The sequence below is a fragment of the Leucoraja erinacea genome, chromosome 5 (genome assembly GCF_028641065.1).
Source record: "Leucoraja erinacea ecotype New England chromosome 5, Leri_hhj_1, whole genome shotgun sequence".
NCBI classification, from domain to species: Eukaryota; Metazoa; Chordata; class Chondrichthyes; order Rajiformes; family Rajidae; genus Leucoraja; species Leucoraja erinaceus.
The window spans coordinates 89,637,775-89,658,240 of NC_073381.1; the positions used below are offsets into that span (position 1 = coordinate 89,637,775).

At 47.1% G+C, this 20,466-nt stretch overlaps 1 protein-coding gene across 3 annotated transcripts in view; it reads right to left on the reverse strand.

The window, feature by feature from the left end:
- Positions 1 to 4,232: 4,232 nt before the first annotated feature.
- LOC129697533 (myomesin-2-like) overlaps positions 4,233 to 20,466 on the reverse strand; it is a 130,220-nt gene continuing 113,986 nt past the window's right edge. For 2 of the 3 annotated variants that reach the window (XM_055636186.1, XM_055636188.1), the window contains one exon: positions 17,718 to 18,799. In XM_055636186.1, the coding sequence (XP_055492161.1) occupies positions 18,452 to 18,799 (348 nt within the window). In that variant the 3' untranslated portion in view covers positions 17,718 to 18,451. Of the gene's footprint in view, positions 4,705 to 17,717; positions 18,800 to 20,466 lie in introns of those variants that run through there. The other variant, XM_055636187.1, reaches the window with a different exon arrangement.

Below are 20,466 nucleotides of genomic sequence, written 5' to 3' on the forward strand. Positions count from 1 at the left end.
AGTGCCCGCCGCTCCCACCCTCATTATACAGATCGAACTAGTAAACTGATGTCTCGTGATCTTTATTATCTTACTTCAAATATTGTGTCTATTCTGTGATTTCACACCGCTGCTTCGAAGTATGCCGCACCTGCGCACTGGAGCTGGGGTCTTCACTTAATCCCTCACCGTAACTCCTCATAAAATACAGATCAAACTTCGTACTGGTAAGTACTTGTTTAATCTTACTATTAACCATCGTTGACCTTATGGTCCCAGCACTTTCTCTATGTAGTCGTTCTCGCATGGCCTGCTCTCAGATGCAAGACATTCACAGATCCATCTGAGACAGAGAGACCATGCTCTGGAAGTCAAACAGTTCTTCCCATTTGCAGCCCTGGAACATACACATGAAGAAAGGAGTTACACCTTCTATTATTTATCTGTTGGCTCCTTTATTTGATAAGAAACAAGCCTTTGAATAAATGACGTACTCTGCAGAGTGGAAATATGCTTCAAAGGGAGAATAAATATTGATTTATTTTGAGAAGACTACACTGTTCATTGCCACAGACGACTGTGTCGTCAATGGCCGTCAATAGATACTTTTAGGGCAGAGAATGACAGATTTGTGATTAGTACGGGTGTTGGGGGTTATGGGAAGAAGGCAGGAGAATAGGGTTGAGAGGGAAAGATAGATCAGCCATGATTGGATGGTGGAGTAGACTCGATGGGCCGAATGGCCTAATTCTGCTCCTGGTACTTATGACCTTGAGAACATTTGCAAGTGGAATATAGGAGTTGGATGCAGTTCCGTTCCTCTGGCTGATGCGTTTTCCACTCTGCAAAAAAGGTCTTCAGAAAACCATATGTAAGAAAGAACTGCAGATGCTGGTTTAAATGGAAGGTAGGCACAAAATGCTGGAGTGACTCATCGGGTGCGGCAGCATCTCTGGAGAGAAGGAATGGGTGACGATGCTGCCTCACCCGCTGAGTTACTCCAGCATTTTGTGTCTACCTTCAGAAAACCATGTCTTTGTATCAGTTATTTTCCATCCGTGCTGTTCTCGCTGTGAACACACGGCACACTGGCCAACCCTGCAGGGTGCGTGTGTGAGAATAAGGAGTAAACCATTTAGAGCGGAGATGAGGAATCACTTTTTCTCACAGAGAGTTGTGAGTCTGTGGAATTCTCCGCCTCAGAGGACGGTGGAGGCCGGTTCTCTGGATACTTTCAAGGGAGAGGTAGATAGGGCTCTTAAAGATAGCAGAGTCTGGGGTATGGGGAGAAGGCAGGAACGGGGTGCTGATTGTGGATGATCAGCCATGATCACATTGAATGGTGGTGCTGGCTCGAAGGGCCGAATGGCCTACTCCTGCACCTATTATCTATTGTCTATTGAATTAATGCAACAGTTGTCGGATTGCTGTTAGATTCCATTGACAGAAGGTGGCGTGCATATGGAACGAGCTGGTGGAGGAGGTAGTTGATGCAGGGACTATCGCAACGTTTAAGAATCAATTAGACAGGTACATGGAGAGGACAGGTTTAGTGGGATATAGGTCAAATGCAGGCAGGTGGGACTAGTGTAGATGAGGCATGTTGGTCGGTGTGGGCAAGTTGGGCCGAAGGGCCTGTTTCCACACTCTATGACTCTACGACCATGTCAGTATAATATTAACTGCACAGAACACATAAACTGCAGTGAATGAAAAGCTGACTGTCACAGGAGATCTGAGATCTCCACAAGCTAGACACCAAATGCTGGAGTAACTCAGGGGGGCAGGCAGCATCTCCGGAGAGAAGGAATGGGTGATGTTTCGAGTCGAGACCCTCCGCAAGCTGTTGGCCCTCAATACTGAAGAAGGGTTTCGGCCCGAAACGTTGCCTATTTCCTTCGCTCCATAGATGCTGCTGCACCCGCTGAGTTTCTCCAGCTTTTTTGTGTACCTTCGGCACTCAATACTTCTTTGCCTTTTCCAAAGAAGGTTTGCGATCATTCACTCATTGCACAAGGAATTTGTGTCTCCTTTTAGTATCAGTAACGTGGAAGGCAACTATTCTGAATTCACAGAGCCAACAAGACAAAGTATGAGTGAGACAAAAGCATAATATCGTGAATGCATAAAATATCAAGTTAAGACTGACTTAAAGCGTTTAAGAAACCTTTAGACAGGTACATGGATAGGATAGGTTAAGAATGATATGGGCCGAACACAGCCCGGTGGGACTACTGTAGATGGGACATCTTGGTCGATGTGGGCAAGATCATAAGATCATAAGTGATAGGAACAGAATTAGGCCATTCGGCCCATCAAGTCTACTCCGCCATTCAAACATGGCTGATCTATCTCTCCTTCCTAACCCCATTCTCCTGCCCTCTCCCCATAACCCCTGACACTTGTACTAATCAAGTACTAAAGGGCCTAGCGATGACTGTCTAAAGCGATGACTGTCTATAAACTTGTTGGCAGTAGACTCAGCCTCTCCTTGGTGTTGTGTTATGTGCATATAATTCACATCATCAATTAAACAGTTTCATGGTAAATAATTTTAGTACAAAGACGTCTGAAATTGAATTTACTACGACTGGTCCGCAGATTAAACACACATCCAAATAAAAACAACTCTCTTGAAAATGCACAACTTATTTCAAGACAGAGAGTGGTTGATTCTCCTGCCCTTCATTTCAGTTTAGTTTTAGTTTTAGAGAGACAGAGCAGAAACAGGCCTTTCGACCCCCACCGAGTCCACACGCCCATCGATCACCCCGTTTGCACGAGTTCCATCCAACACACACGTGGCAATTTTTACATAAGCCAATTAACCTAAGACCCACACATTTTTAGGATGTGGGAGGAAACCGGAGAAAACCCATGCGGTCATAGGGAGAAGGTACAAACTCTGTACGGGCAGCACCCGTGGTCAGGATGGAACCTGGGTCACTGGCGCTGTGAGGCAGCAACTCTATTGCTACTGTGCTGACCTGGTTGTAAAACGTGGCTTGGCCGCCAACTGGTGTTGGCGAGGGTGTAGAGTGGAACTTTCCCTGATGCACTCAATCTGGTCCAGAGAGATTATTATGTCCAGCCCCGTAAATCCCACAGCAACAGGAGGTGCGTGCATCCGCAATGTGTTTGCATGATCACTGGCTCAACAGAAGCTGTCCCATCACCTACGTTGCATTTGATGGGTGACCATCTAATTGCCTAAGTAACTGTTGCTGCAGCATCCCTCAAGGAACATGTCCCACCGAGGATGTTGGTCAGAATCCCATCTCCACTTCACTCTCTCCTGCGATTGTGATGGGGCTGCAGTGGGAACCAGCATCAGGACAACCTGGAGCAAGCCACCAAGGCTTCCTTGTCTACACCTGGGCGGCAGAGCACAGCAGTTGCAGAACCCCAGCTCTAGAGCTCACAGCTCCAGGGACCCGGGTTCGATCCTGACCTCAGCTGCTGTCTGTGTGGAGTTTGCACGTTCTCCCTGTGATCGCATGACTTTTTTCCTGGTGCTCCGTGCGAGTTTCTAGGTTAATTGGCAAGTGTAAACTGCCCCTAGTGTGTAAGGAGTGGGATAATGTAGAACTAGTGGGAACAGGTGACCGATAGTCGGCATGGACTCTGTGGGCCAAAGGGCCCATTATCCAAACTGCATCGCTAAACTTATCTGAACTAAACTTAAACTAAGTGTGTAGAAAGGAACCGCATGTCCTGGTGTATACTGAACATAGACACAAAATGCTGAAGTAACTCAGCAGGTCAGGCAGCATCTGTGAAGAAAAAGGATGGGGGACATTTCAGATGGCACTGTGATGGCTTGATTGCAATGGTGTATAGTCTTTCCGCTGACATGATAGCACGCAACAAAAAGCTTCTTCACTTTACCACAGTACACGCGACAATAATAAACTAATCTAACTACCATATAGATATATATATAAGATAGGTGATGTGTTGGGTCTGATGAAGGCTTCGAACCCGAAACATCACCTATCCTTTTACTCCAGAGACTCTGCCTGACACGCTGAGTTATTCCAGCACTTTGTGTCAATCTTTGGTGTATATAAGCTTCTGCAGTTCTTTGTTTCTACAACCGAAAAACCTGCACCGTCTTGGAACGGGAGGAAGCCGGAGCAACCGGAGAAAACCCACGTGGTCACGGGGAATGTATGCGAACTCCATACAGACAGCACCCGTGGTCAGGATCAAACCCAGGTCTCTGGCGCTGTGAGGCAGCAATCCACAGCTGCAGCACTCTCCTCTTTTGCTGTGTTGCGGACTGCTCTTGGTTCCAGACGCCAGCATGCGGGTAAAGCTCCTCTGCATCCACCCTGCGTACATGCCAGGGAACATCAGTGGCAGCAGCACGTTCCCTGCACCGTGACATGCTTGCTTAAAGATAGTGAAGTCGGGTTTTAAATCATTCTTTATTCCAGGCCTGTGCACGGAGAAGCCATGAATACAGATACAATTAACGCATTCACTATCAGTCCCGCATTCAGTGATTGCAACCCTGCATGATTACTGATGTGCTCCTGAATACTAGGTGTACTGTCCACACAATGGCTGTGCATTCACTGCCTGCAGAGCATCAGTCTGGCGGCCTGGTTCAGCCTGTCTTTACACAACCTTTTCTCTGGGATCGTGGGCTTCTGAATCTCCTGAGATGTCAATCTTGTGGACAGTGATGCAACACTTAGCAAGCTTCCTCGTAACAATGACCTGCACGGGAAGAATAAACAGAGGCACTGACTTTAGCTACATTATTCAATAGCATTGTGAAAGCAAAGGAAAGTCAAGTTAAAGAGAGGAAAACAGTCAAGGGTCACTTAAAGATTAACCTTTCATGCTATGTGGTCAAATTATACCTCGTCCCTCTCCCACGCTAGTTCTCTGAGAAATGTCAGTGTCCTCCTGATTAATTTTACTGTGTGTTTGCCTCGCTGTCACCTTCCCCTCAGCTAACAATGAACCATTGCCTTGATCGTCTGCTTTGATCTCTCATTTTCACACCTTACCCCTCCATATCTCTAGTCCCCCTCTCCCCTGACTCACAGTCTGAAGAAGGGTCTCAACCCAAAACGTCACCCATTCCTTTTCTCCGGAGACGCTGCCTGTCCCGCTGAGTTACTCCAGCATTTTGTGTCTATCAAAGATTTACACAATTAGAACTTGACATCCCAACTCCTACATTCAAATCCACGGCCATTGAAAGCAAGCATGCCAAATGCCATCTTCTGCGCCTGTGATCCCACTTTCAGGGAACAATGTACTTTGAGGTGGCAGGGTGCCAGAGACCCCGGTTCAATCCTGACTACGGGTGCTGTCTGTATGGAGTTTGTGTCTTCTCCCTGTGACCGCGTGGGTTTTCTCCGAGTGCTCCAGTTTTCACCCACACTCATGTATATGAAGAAACTGCCAGTTGTTTATCTAAACAGGTATTGGCAGATCTGATTACTGCTGGCTCATCTAAATGACGTTTGATTTGCTTAAAAAAATATTGAAGATTTATTCTTAAAATCGTCTTGTTTGCAACTAGTTTGTGTCAATAGACACAAAATGCTGGACTAATAGCCCTGCCCCATGGTACGAGTTCATTCCAAGAGCTCTCCCGAGTTTAAAAAAAATCAAACTCGTGGGAAGCACGAAGAATGAACGTAGCGGGTACGCCGGAGCTCGGGGACGTCTCTTAGCGCCACGTAACGCTAACGGCAAGTACTCTGGAAGACTCGCTAACGGCAGGTAAGCACGGGAAGAATCGTGAAGATTTTTCAACATGTTGAAAAATGTCCACGAGTGCCCCGAGTACCGACGAGTGGCCATTACCGTAAATCTCCGAGTTCGAATCAGGGCAAACTTGGGAGAGCTCTTGGAATGAACTCATACCGTGGGACAGGGCTTTAACGCAGCTAGTCAGGCAGCAACTCTGGAGAAAAGGAATAGGCGCCGTTTCAGGTCGAGACCATGATATGTTTATGGTGTTTGTAATATTTTGTGACTCTGGTGTATAGCATGTTGATGACAAAATATTGGGAGCGGTGAAACAATTGAGATGTGGCCCTAGGCTGGTTCTTGGCCTGTTCTTTCTTAAAGCATTTCTAATTCTTATCTCCTTCCACCTCCAATGTTTTTTTTTAAATTTCCCCTGAAGGTGGTGAACTACACTAGAACTACATTAAGTTCTCTCCCCCTCGCCCTCAACCCTAGTAATCCTACTAGTTCCACTGTTCGCATCCCTGTTGTTATCACACCATCCCCAGCCAACAATGGACCATTGTGGGCTCCACCCTTCAGGAGGTCACCTGTTGCCGGCCCTGCTTTGTTCTGGCCTGCTACATTTTTCAGTCTGAAGAAGGGTCTCAACCCTATTCCCTTGTCTCCAGAGATGTTGCCTGGCCCGCTGAGATCCTCCAGCACTTTGTGTCTGGCCACATTAGAACACGGTTCATCCGCACCTTTTGACACATGTTTGGAAGTCTATGTGCCATTAGTGTGGAGCTCATCCTTGTCTTGCCTGATGCTCACATGGGCAGCTTTCATGTACAGCAGCTGCACAACAGCTGACAGGAAGGCACTGCAACGGGTGGTGAAAACCGCTCCCTGCCATGGATGCCCTCCACCGCAAACGGTGTCTGAGACGGGCCGGGAAAATCATTAAGGACCCCTCTCACCCTAACCATGGACTATTTGCCCTCCTCCCATGAGGGAGGTGGTACAGGAGCCTCAGGTCTCGCACCAGCAGGCTGAGGAACAGCTTTTTCCAAAATACCATCTCACAGGCCCGACGCTAGCTATCTTTATACTCTTTTATCTGTATATATTAACCTATGGACTAGTTTTGCCCTCCTAACGCGACTTCCATGAGGGACGGGGTGGAACAGGACCGGGCCTCATCACCTCGCACCAGCAGGCTGAGGAACAGCTTTTTCCAAAATACCATCTCACAGGCCCGACGCTAAAATGGCGTGGGACTCTTCATCGCCCGCCTGGGGCTTGGACATCTGAACAGGGGAGAGAATTTATTTGCCTATGTACTGGCTTCACTGTGATGGATCCACGTGTGCACATATGTGTTGTTTTAAGACAGTGTCTTTGTTTGTATACTACCTTGCACTCTGGGACTCAAAGATGCTAAATTTGTATTGCATTTCATCCACGTTTCTACCTGAAACCAGTATTTTTTGTGCAATGACTAGATAAAATTTCGTACCTGAACTCGTAATCAATGACAATAAAGTTGAATCAAATCAAATCAAATGAGATTAGAGGGGGAGTGGAAAGGAATTGGAGCCACCCAACTGTAGATGTGCCTTGGTGTGTGCGGAGCAGTTAATTCGAGAAGCATAAAACACATTACAGCAAAGGAACCGTGGCGCAGCAGTAAAGTTGCTGCCTCACGGTGTCAGAGGCCCGCGTCCAATACTGACTACTGGTTCTGTCTGTACATAGTTTGTACGTTCTCCCCGTGACCGCGCGGGTCTTCGCCGGGTGCTCCGGTTCCTCTCACGCTCCAAAGACGTGCAGTTCTGCAGGTTAATTGCCTTCTGTATATTGCCCCTATTGTGTAGGATAGAGCCGGTGTATGGGGTGTCCGTTGGTCCTCCCAGATGGATCAAGGGTAGAGTTTCCCTGGTCCTCATCTTTCATCCCACCAACCTTCACATCCAACACATCACCTCCACTAATCACATCTTCCCATCCCCCACCCCTTTCCACCTTCCACAGAGACAGCTCCCTCTGCAACACCTTGGTTTAGCCATCCCATCCAAATCGCCCCTTCCCCAGGTACCTTCCCAGGCAACTGTAGGAGATGTAATGCCTGCTCCTATACCTCCTCCTTCGCACCAATTGGCTCCCCAGCAATCCTTCCAGGAGACACAGTGATTCACATGCACCTCCTCTAACCTCCTCTAACCTCATCTACTGCATCCGGTGTTCATAGAAACATAGAAAAATTGAAACAGTGACAATAGGTGCAGGAGTAGGCAATTCGGTCCTTCGAGTCAGCACCGCCATTCAATATGATCATGGCCGATCATCCTAAATCAGTACCCTATTCCTGCTTTCTCCTCATATCCCTTGATTCCGTTACCCCTATGAGCTATATCTAGGGTGAGCTCCCGAAGTGGGCTCCTGTACATCGGCGATACGAAGCGTAGACTCAGTGACCACTTCACCGAACATACGCTCGGGCAGCCAGAGTCTGCTGGAACTCCCGGCTGCTAACTACTTTAACCCCCTTCCCATTCCAATGCTGGCATTTCTGCCCTGGACCTTCCAGACTGCCAGAGTGAGAACACATGCAAACTAGAGGAACAGGAACTCATAATCCACTCAGATAGGTTACAACCTAACGCTATCAACTTTGAATTCTTCAATTTTAGGTTAATTAAACCTACAAACAACCTCCCTCTTATTTTTTAATGTAATAAAAAGGATGCCAGTTTATACCAAAGACTGACACAAAATGCTGGAGTAACTCAGCGGGTCAGGCAGTATGTCTGGAGAAAATGGATAGGTGATGCTTGTCAGTCTAAAGAAGGGTCCTGACCCGAAACATCACTTATCCATGTTCTCCAGAGATGCTGCCTGACCCACCGAGTTTCTCCAGCACTTTATGTCGTTCCCCTTATTTCCCCCTCTCCTACCTGGACCCACCTGGATTCAGACCCATTTTGCCTCTTTCCACATCCTGTATATTCTCTACCATCACAACTCACCTCCAGCCCCCACCTCTCTTCCAGCTTCCTCTGCCCCCCCCCCACCCCCCAACCACAATCAGTCTGAAGAAGGACCTTGACCTGAAACGTCACCTGTCCATGTCCTCCAGAGAGGCTGCCTGACCCAGAACTTTGTATCTTACTTTGTAAATCAGCATCTGCAGTTCATTGTATCTATCTTATCTATGTCTCTCATAATGATATTTATTTCTGTCGGGTCTCCCCTTAGCCCAGTGCTTCAGAGGCCTATTACAGTCCAAGAGGTCCTTTAAAATGTCTCCTTCAAATGCCATACATCCGTGCTCCACCACTTTGCCTTATTTTGCTTCTCAAAGCAAGGAAAATACATCATCACGGGATTTTTTGCAGGTATAAATAACCATGCAGCTCTTAAACTAGTCATCAATTCTCCTCTCTTATAAGACAAATCAATTAATACGATGAAACTTTATGGAGCATGGCGCAGATGAAATATGTACAGGTGAAGCTGCATCAAAGAGCTACACTTACAGCAGGCAGCAGCTTCCCTCTGAAGGAAATTAATTGGCCTCCCTTTTCCGATCTTTAAATCTCTGCCGCCACCTCTGCTGGACAGAGGAGCATACACTTCTCATAGATGCCGTCTCACAGTGCCAGAGACAACGGGATCAATCCTGACCTCGGCTGCTGTGAGTGTGGAGTTTGCACGTTCTCCCTGTGACCACGTGGGTTTCCTCCTGGTGCTCTGTTTACTGTTACCAGGAATGTTTGTCTTCTGATTAAGGTCTTTCACACTCCACAAAGCATTTGGGCTCTACCCCCTTTCAACATGCCAACATGGTCGGCATGGGCAAGGTGGGCTGAAGGGCCTGTTGCCCTGCTCTATGACTCTAACCCCTCACTGCAACGTCAGCAGCTCACTTTGCAAACTATGCCCTCTTCTCCCCTCTCCCATCAGACAAGAGGTACCAAAGTGTGAAAATGCGCACCTCCAGATTCAGGGACAGTTTCTTCCCAGCTGTTATCAGACAATTGAACCATCCTTTCACCAACTAGAGAGCGGGCCTGACCTACAATCTACATCATTGGAGATTGTCGGGCTTTAATCTGTAATTGGACACTACTGGACTTTATTTTGCACCAAACATCATTCCCTTTACCCTGTTTCTATGCACTATGGATGGTGTGGTTGTAATCATACACTGTCTTTCCACTGACGGGCTAGCATGCAACAAAAAGCTCTTCCCTGTACCTCTGTACACGTGACCATTAACTAAACAGTATTTTCTATCTATACTCCTGGAAACCGGCGAAGATGTCTTTGTGAGTTTAATTTGACACACAGTGGCTCTCAGTGATTTGATTCCCTGCATTTGAAGCTCTTCCCAACACGTAAATTGTCATGAATTCTGAGCCATTTCTGAACCAGTCCTTGAAAAGTGAATGCACACACAAAGTGCTGGAGTAACTCAGCGTGTCAGGCAGCATCTTTGGAGAACATAGGCCACATTTTGGGTCGGGACCCTTCTTAGAAACATCACCAGCGATGCCAGCTGACCCGCTGAGTTACTCCAGCACTTTGTGTCTATCTTTGGTATCAACCAGCATCTGCAGTTCCTTTTTATTGTGTGTTTTTCGTGGTGTGGTAAGTCATAATTTCCCCATCAGCAAACTATTGGACCCTGAATAGTGTGTTGTAATTCCCTCAACTAATTACTTCAAATACAAGGTATTAATTTTTCATGCCTCATTTACACCTTAGTGGAAACTGAATGTTACAGTATTTAATAACCACTTCACAAAATGCAGAGTATTCTATATTTCTTGTATTTCCTTGTGCCGTGGAAGGAAACTATTCAACCCATCGAGTCTATGCTGACACTCGGAGCAAATGAACCATCCTCTCACCAACTAGAGTAGTCCTGACCCCCCATCTACCTCATTGGAGACCCTCGGACTATCTTTACCATCATAACACAATGGGAGAAAGACTTAATAGGAAGCTGAGGGTTAACCTTTTTCACACAAAGGGTGGAACAAGCTGCCGGAGGAGGTAGTTGAGGCAGGTACTATTATAATGTTTAAAAGATATTTGGACAGGTACATGGATAGGATAGGTTTAGAGGGATATGGGCCAAGCACTGGAAGGTGAGACTAGTGTAGATGGGGCATGTTGATTGGCCTAGATGGGGCATGTTGGTCGGCATGGGCAAGTTGGGCTGAAGGACCTGTTTCCACGCTGTAAGACTCTATGACTCTATACCATACCCCCACGTACTCCAGTACGGTGTTTTGTACGTTCTCTCTGTGACCGCGTGGGTTTTCTCTGAGTGCTCTTGTTTCCTTCCACACTCCAAAGATGTACAGATTTGTAGATGAATTGGCTTTGGTAAAATAATGAATCATCCCTAGTGTGTAGGATAGTGCGAGTGTACGGGGTGATCGCTGGTTGGCCCAGACTCGGGGGCTTGTTTCCGCACTGTGTCTCTAAAGTCTAAAATGTCAGATGTGCGTTTGAGTACTGGAACCGTTTGGAATAGTATCATTCATGTTTGTAAAAACTGTTCTTCGGCTGGCTACCTTTAAATCTGTTGTATGGTTTACAAAATGGGTTAATAATTGATCAGTAGTTCCTTTCAGTTTAGGCTATGTTGCAGAAAGGCACATGAGATGGTGGTCTTATTGTGCCATCTGCTGGTATGTATTTTGTCAAGACTTTCATGGAGACCCAGGAAAGTGCTGTCTTCACCTGATGTCACCAATGTATGACACATATACCTGGAATAAAAGCAGAAGCCCATATGGCAAGAGGTTTATGTAAAATACATCTCTTGGACATCGGCGAGCCCAAACGTAGACTGGCTGAACACCTTTGCTCAGCCCGCCTGAACCTACCTGATCTCTCGGTTGCTAAACACTTTAATTCTCCTTCCCATTCCCACGCTGACCTTTCTGTCCTTGGCCTCCTCCATTGCCAGAGAGAGGCTAAACGCCAATTGGAGGGACAGTATCTCATATTTTGCTCGGGCAGCTTACAGCCTAGTGGTATGAATCTTGATTTCTCTAACTTCAAGTAGCCCCTGCATTCCCTCTCTCTACCCCTTCCCCAACCCAAGTCGCAACCAGCTTCTCGTATTCACCCAACAAAGAGCTAACAATGGCTTGTTTCATTTATCTTTGTAACTTTTCTTGCATATCTTTCATTAATTGTTCTTTATCTCTCTACATCACCGTCTATATCGCTCGTTTCCCTTTCCCATTATGTTCAGTCTGAAGAAGGGTCTCAACCTGAAACGTCACCCATTCACCCATTCCTTCTCTCCAGAGATGCTGCCTGACCCGCTGAGTTACTCCAGCATTTTGTGCCTATCTTCAGTTTATGTTAATACACTCTATGGTTCCTGAACGGGGAAATTTGCTGTTAGAAACATAGAAATTAGGTGCAGGAGTAGGCCATTCGGCCCTTTGAGCCTGCACCGCCATTAAATATGATCATGGCTGATCATCCAACTCAGTATCCCGTACCTGCCTTCTCTCCATACCCCCTGATCCCCTTAGCCACAAGGGCCACATCTAACTCCCTCTTAAATATAGCCAATGAACTGGCCTCAACTACCCTCTGTGGCAGAGAGTTCCAGAAATTCACCACTCTCTGTGTGAAAAAAGTTCTTCTCATCTCGGTTTTAAAGGATTTCCCCTTTATCCTTAAGCTGTGACCCCTTGTCCTGGACTTCCCTAACATCGGGAACAATCTTCCTGCATCTAGCCTGTCCAACCCCTTAAGAATTTTGTAAGTTTCTATAAGATCCCCTCTCAATCTTCTAAATGACTTCTAATTGGCCGGATCTGTTCTTACCTGATCCGGCCAATGTATGACTCTAGGATTTGTCAGTACAAAACACAAAGTACTGGAGGAACTCAGTGTGTCAGGCAGCATCTGTGGAGGATATAGATAGGGTGACGTTTCAGTTCAGGTCCCTTCTTCAGATTGGAAAATGTGAGACTCTGAGGAAGGGTTCTGATCAAAAATGTCGTCTGTTCATTCCTGCCACGGGGCGCCAAGTAGCGCAGCGGTAGAATTGCTGCCTCACAGCGCCAGAGACTCGGGTTCGATCCTGACCTTGGGTGCTGTCTATATGGAGTTTGTTGTGGGGGTTTATAGGTTAGTTGGTTTCTTTGAAAAATTCTCCTTAGTGTGTCGGAGAACTAGTGTGAATGGGTGATCAATTGTTCGTGTGGGCTGATGTACCTGTTTCCATGCTGCATCCCTGAACTAAACTAAACTAAACATGGATGAGTTCCTCTTCTCTTGGTTCTCTTGTTCTAAGTCCCCTCAATTTCTTAAGCTGTAAATTATTGTAGTTCTGTGACACCCTGGTTTCTGGAATATCTCCCTGTACACTAAGCATTGACGTCCAAGAACCATTCTCATATACCTGCACTATATTCTCACCAGATCTAAAGGTATGTAGCCTTGAGCAACAATCCAAATGTGATCCAACCAGGCACTTGAATAGTTTGAGATTAACTTCTCCTACATTATACGCTGCTCCTCTAACTGTAAGGATCTGCCATCTATTAACCTATCTGCCAAACAAAACCAATCCCGTCCCCCTGATCTGTATGCACCCATCACTTTGTCCCACCCCCATCTCTCATCCAGCTTTCACCCACCCTACTATAAACAGTCTAAAGAAGGGTCCCGACCCCAAACTTTGACACAGTTTGGATGTGGTGGGAGTGACCTCACTGAGATTTAGAAGGTTCCGTGAGGGCACAACAAGGTTGATATCGATGTGTAGGAAGGAACTGCAGATTCTGCTTTCAACTGAAGATATGCACAATGTGCTGGAGTAACTCAGTGGGTCAGGCAGCATCTCTGGAGAACATGAATAGGTGACATTTCGGGTCCAGAAATCTGAAGACGTGGCAGGACTTCCCCACCCGCCAAGCCTCCACCTTTTAGTCTCACACACTACAGGAATACCACAGTGTGTTCAGGTTCGGGTGCACATGTAATACATTCCCTTCTCGTCTTTGATTATGTCTTGTCACAATTCCATGGACCACACTAGGAGCAGAATAGTCTGAAGAAGGGTCCCAACCTATCGACATGCTCCAGAGATGCTGCCTGATCCACTGTGTTACATCAGCACATTTGTTTTTTTCCACACCAAGGAGCACTCAGTCTGACAAGATAACAGTGTCATATTATTAGAATTTCTTCGCATAAGGATTTAGGGGCCGCACAGTGGCGCAGCGGTTGAGTTGCTGACTTCATAAGATCATAAGAGATAGGAATAGAATTAGGCCATTTGACCCACCAAGTCTACTCCGCCATTTAATCATGGCTGATCCATCTCTCCTTCCTAACCCCATTCTCCTGCCTTCTCCCCATAACCTATAACACTGACTTACAGTGCCAGAGACGCAGGGTTCGATCCTGACTACAGGTGCTGTCTGTACAGAGTTTGCACGTTCTCCCCGTGACCGTGTGTGTTTTCTCAGGGTGCTCTGGTTTCTTCCCACACTCCAAAGACGTGCAGGCTTGTAGGTTAATTGGCTTTGGTAAATTGTCCCTGGTGTGTAGGATAGAACAAGTGTACGGGGTGATCATTGGTCGGAGCGGAGTCAGTGGGCGGAAAGGCCTGTTTCTACATTGTATCTCCAAACTAAACTAAAGTAGAAGAATTATTTTAACAGTGAACACTTAAAGAGAAAACTTTATTGGTACGAGTTTATACGAGCACCTGGATGTTGGACACATACTAATTTGGTGAATGTAGTGTGTTTGCTGCAGAGAATCCAAACAGCAATTCAGTTCTTATCTCGATGATCACTACTGACTTATTGTCATTGTGACCAACAGACTTTGAGAGGCAAATGCAACTGGTGCGTGATATGGCCGCAACTCTACTGACTTCACCCCAGGACTGACTCGGAATAGGACCGTGGAACAAGGCATCACCTGCAAGGAGATGGTGAGTAGCCCATTGGATGTGTTGATGCAGGTCTTCAGGCTAGACCCAAGATGTCTTTAGCAACTCTAATGTTGCGCCACCTTGTCGTAGGATCATACAGGACAGAAACAGACCCTCCGGCCCATCTAGCCCATGCCGTCCATCGGACGATATCATTTAAACGAATCCTACGCTAATCCTTATTTATTCTCTTTAACTCCACTACTCACTCACTGGGGATAGTTCACACTGGCCAATTGTCTTACAAGCCGTTGGGGCGTGAGAAGAAAGCAGAGCACAGGAGAAACCCACGCGGTCACAGGGAGAACGAACAAATCCCGCATCGACAGCACCCAAGATTGGGATCGAACCTGGGTCTCTGGAACTGTGAGGCAGTAGCTCCACCCTATGAGCCGCAGTGCCTCCCTAGATCTTAGCCACTGTGCTGCTGGGTTGGGGAGGACAGCTTGGGCTGGTATTGTAGGGTCAACACTTGACTGGCTGGTCTCTCCTGATGAGTTAAGGGTTGATGGTGGGGTCACAGTAGACCGGGAATGACACCACCCAGAGCCTGCAGCAGTTGCCTCTGTTAATGACGCTCTGCCACCCTGAAGACTAACATGTCATTGAATTAAAGAATGGATGACAAAGTGGTGCAGCTGGTAGAGCTGCAGCATCACAGCACCAGAGACCTGGGTTTGATCCTGACCCCGGGTGCTGTCTGTGTGGAGTTTGCACGTTCTCTCTCAGACTGAGTGGGTTTCACCTGGGTGCTCCGGTTTCCTCCCACATCCCAAAAGCGTGCGGGTTTGTAGGTTAATAAGCAAGTTCAGTATTTCAACTGCGCATGCCCAGGTCATAGGTCACTCAAGATAAACATTCTCGGCAGCTGAGCTGAGCTGCTGCATGTATACAGATCTGCGTTTCATCCGTAGTCAGGATCGAACCCGTGTCTCCGGCACTGCATGCAAGCGCTGTTGAATTGCTACTGGACTGTCCCCGTCCCCTCCTGAGTGCCCCATCCGGGGGCGGCCAGAGATATCCGGGGTGACCCTGGTCTGATGGGACACCGACCCGGAGCAGTGGCGGCCCCAGGCTTACAGCCAGCGCAGAGAAGAAGCACAAACTCCTGTTAAACTCTGCCCCAGCTCCCGAGGACCATGTTCCCCGACGGACCTGGGACCATCAGCTGCACCTCTCGTCTTATCCAGTGGCTGTCGGTTAACCCTCTCAGTGCCGGTACGGTCTCCCACTCGCATCTGCCCCCTCTCTCTTGCTCTCCCTTTACTTGGCACCCCTGTTCTTCAGATTAACTATATAAATTATGAATAAAGATAAGAATTTTTATACAGTTTATGCAGCCAGTGCTTCGTTCACTTTTTCTTTTTCCTCCTGACATCTGTCTGATTGCATGTGAAAAGGCGTTGTTTTGTGTAAAATGACCTCAAAATGGATACCCTCTCCAATGTGGTAGATAGTAGTTCTAGACTGCTCTCTTGTTGTAGTAGAATGGTTATTAGGCAACTGAACCATCCCACCAACAGCTAGGGAGCGGTCTTGAACTACTATCTACCTCATTGGAGACCCTCGGACTATCTTTGATCAGACTTTACTGGCTTTATCTTGCACTAAACGTTATTCATGTTATCATGTACACTGCGGACGGCTCGATTGTAATCATGTATTGTCTTCCCGCTGACTGGCTAGCACGCAACAATAGCTTTTCACTGTATCTCAGTACACGTGACAATATATAAAGTAAAGTAAACTATCTATTAGCCTTGTTACGAATCATGTACAAAAAACCCCCACTGCCTCGGCAGCCGTTATGTGAATTGTCTTAAGGACCCCTTGTTTGGTGAGGACTCACTAAAAAAGTTGAGGTGGAGAGAGAGATATCTGTAGGTAACAAAGTGCAATTTCACTGGTCTTCCCACATGTGTAGATATAACAGGGTCGAGCTGTCCTCTACAATTCTATTCAGGAGCTGAAACAACAGCCATGGCTGACAGATCAGAGGGGATGGAGAAGGCTGAGTCTCCTTCATGATAATTTGAATCTGATCAGGTACTTTGTGAATTGGTGTTATTGACCAAATGACCCAGTGATTTCTCATCAGTTTGGAATAGGGTGTGGAGACACCTGTGGACTCTGCCACAAGTGGTGGTAATGCCCAGCATTCCTACCATTGTATGTTGACTCCAGGGTAAGATGAATAGGTTGTTGGAAGTTCATAAAGTTATAAGTGACAGTAGAATGAGGCCATTCGACCCATCAAGTCTACTCCGCCATTCAATCATGGCTGATCTATCTCTCTCTCCTAACCCCATTCTCCGGCCTTCTCCCAATAACCCCGACACCCGTTGGGACGGGTTGGGATGCCAGGCCTAAGATGCCTAAGATGGCAAGCCTTGCGTGAGGCAAGCCAGGTTTACACTAAGTTTCCACTTTCAATCACCTTAGTTTCATTTTTTTTCTGCCAGACTTTCTATCCTTTAGGGATTCAGGGGGCTTGGGAATCGGAAGAGCTGGAGGGGCCTGCAACCCCTCTCTTTACCCCAGATATTTCCCCTCCGAATGTATAGATATGTACAGCGACATCGATCATCTTGCCCCCAAACTTGTGAATGAACCCAAGCTGCATGAATCATCCATGTGCGCAAGGCATCTGTCTATCTATGCTCACCCTCTGTAATTGTAAACTGGTGACTTACAGATTGTTTTATTTTCTCAGCCTCCTCAGAACTCCCCCTTTCCTAAGGTATCCTTGACGTGAGTACAGGGAAGAGCGCTCAGAGTCAGTGAAGGTATGTTGCTCTTTGCTTTCATGCACACATGTTGTTATTGTGAAGATAGACACAATGCTGGAGGATTCGGCAGGTCAGGCAGCATCTCTGGAGAAAAGGGATAGGTGACGTTTCGAGGATCAAGACCCTTTTTCAGACTGTTATTGTTATTACAATAGTGTTGTTATTGTGCTACTGGTGATAATATTAATGCCATTGTACAGAAAGTTTATTTTATTTGTGATTCGAAGCATAATTGGATTCATGCCGTGACAAGACAGGAAGACAGGTAAAGATTCAACATTGCCGTGAAAGGCGGTTTTTATTGGTGCAAAGCATGACAAACAAAACACAACATTAGTCAAGTGATGGGATAACAGTAGGAGTGATATCTGGCCAAGGGTTGGTGCTCGCTTGCTTTGTTTTAGCCCTTTGGAAGTAGCAATTAGTTTGAAAGGGCATGAGACTCATTATCACCCTCCGTCTCGGTGCAAGAATGCTTCCACGATCAGCAAAAGAGATGCATTCACAGCCTCTGTCTCTACGCTGTTGTGTCGACAAGATACGTCCCTCTGTAAACAGCCAGGGTATCGTTCACTGATGGGCAGCAAAGTGGAGATTTGCAACTCCTTGGCCTTGGCAGGTAAGCTGGATATGGTTGTGGTTGGGTTAATGAGTGACTTTGTCAACACTCATCGGCAACATGAGCTAGGAGGGCCAACACTGAAACCCCCTTCAGTGTCAAAACCCATCACTAACACATGTCACCAGTTTAGCCAGTAGGGCCAGCACTGAAAATCCCCGTGTGTCAACATTCATTGCCAGCATTCACCAGAAGTGTCGGCTCTGACATGACTTGACAGGTTAAATATTAGCACCATTTAAAGGGGAAATGCAGGGGGGGTGGGGGGGGGGGCAGCCTAAGAGGGACTTCCAGGTTCTACATTAAGCTTTACATTGTAATAGTTCACTGCAGTTCAAGCTAAGTTTACAATAAGTTACCACTTCCAAACTCATCCACGCCTCACTTTCTTCTGCCGGACTTTGTCCCCTTTGGAGCTTCAGCGGGCTTGGGACTCGGAGGAGGAGGGGGTGGAGGAGCTACCACCCCTCTCTTCACCTCGGGTATTGGGTCGCCATGTTTGTACACACTTACAGTGACATCGATGGTCTCGCCACCAAACTTGTTCCTGACGTTAATGCCATATTTGCCCGAATCGTCTGTGGTGACGCCTTTGATGGTGAGGGAAGCAAACTTGCCCTGCTCCAGCGTGGCAAAGTGGTGATCGTTCAATTCCAGGTCCTTGTCGTTCTTCAGCCAGGTCACCTCGGGGGTCGGGTCTCCGAACACAGTGGAGGTGAGGCTCAGAGTCTGCAGCACACAAGTGAGTTAAAAACCTTATCCACCCCTCGCACCATTGTAGTGTCATACAGCGCGGAAACAGGCCCTTCACCCACCAAGTCCGTGCCCACCAGGTTAACTTACACAATAATGAAAGGCATAGATAGGGTGGATGTGGAAAGGATGTTTCCACTGGTGGGAGAGTCTCGGGCCAGAAGTCATAGCCTCAGAATTAAATGGTGCTCTTTTAGAAAGGAGGTGAGGAGGAACTTCTTTAGTCACAGGGTAGTTAATCTGTGGAGGTCAAGTCAGTGGATATTTTTAAGGCAGAGTTAGACAGATTCTTGATTAGAACAGGTGTCAAGGGTTTTGGGGAGAAGGCAGAGATCAGTCATGATTGAATGGCAGAGTGGGCCAAATGGTTGAATTCTACTCCTATAACGTAAACTCGTGACCAGCAATCACCCCATACATTAGTTCCATCCTACACAGGGACAATGAACAGAATGGGGAAAACCCACGCGGTCACAGGGAGAACGTACAGTCAGCACGTGTAGTCAGGATCAAACAGGGGTCTCTGGCGCTGTAAGGCAGCAACTGCACCGCTGCGCCACTGTGCTGCCCTTCATCTTAGCCTTGTCTATTGTCTGTACGGAGATTGAACGTTCTCTCCGAGTGCTCCGGTTTCCTGCCACGCTCCAAAGACGTGCGGGTTTACTTCAGAGATACAGCGCAGAAACAGGCCCTTCGGCGTGCCGACCAGCGATCCCCACACATTAACACTATCCTACACCCACTAGGGACAATTTGTACATTTACCAAGCTAATTAACCTACAAATCTGTTCGTCTTTGGAGTGTGGGGAAAATGTACAGCCAGCACCTGTAGTCGGGATCGAACCGTGGTCTCCGGCGCTACATTCGCTGTAAGGCAGCAACTCTACCACTGCGCCACCATGACTGACCTAAAGGGTTGGTAGGTTAATTGGCTTTTGTAAATTGCCCCTAGTCGGCAGGAAGCGAAAATAGGCTAACATAGAACTAGTGTACTCGTGATTGTTCTTCGGCGTGGACTCGGTGGGCCCATTTCCACACTGTATCTCTAAAACTAAAGGTTGAAGTTTTAACCCAAATAATCCACTGATTCATTTAATCTACAGATCTTTCTGTGCTTCCGGGAAAAGGAGGGAGCTTGAAACAATCCGAGTGTCTATTTCAAGAATGATTGATCCAATGTACCTTTTACATGCTACAGGATCACAACGCTACAAGGGGTATTGTGAGGAACACAGGAGACCCACCCCCTCTGTTTGGAGTGAGGTACCGCAGCACCTGTGGAGGGAGGGAAGATGTTCTTCAAAGTAGCCCTACTTTTGAGGTAGATTTTGCAATGGAGCAGTAAAATGGAGACACATCTCTCTTGTCAGATTCAGATTCAGATTCAATTTTAATTGTCATTGTCAGTGTACAGTACAGAGACAACGAAATGCATTAACAGGGAGAGTAGCTACGTCATATACCCTAGACCGGCGGAGCGGTCCTCTTCTAGGGGGCCATCCTCTGCGACCGAGCGCTGGGCTTCGGGAGGGACGCTGTGGAGCTGTGAGGGAAGGGGGGACACCCGCCTAGCCAGCCAGGTCAGCCGAATCAACCCTAGCGATCAATGGGGTGACAGATGTCGCAGCCAGATCGCCCTCAC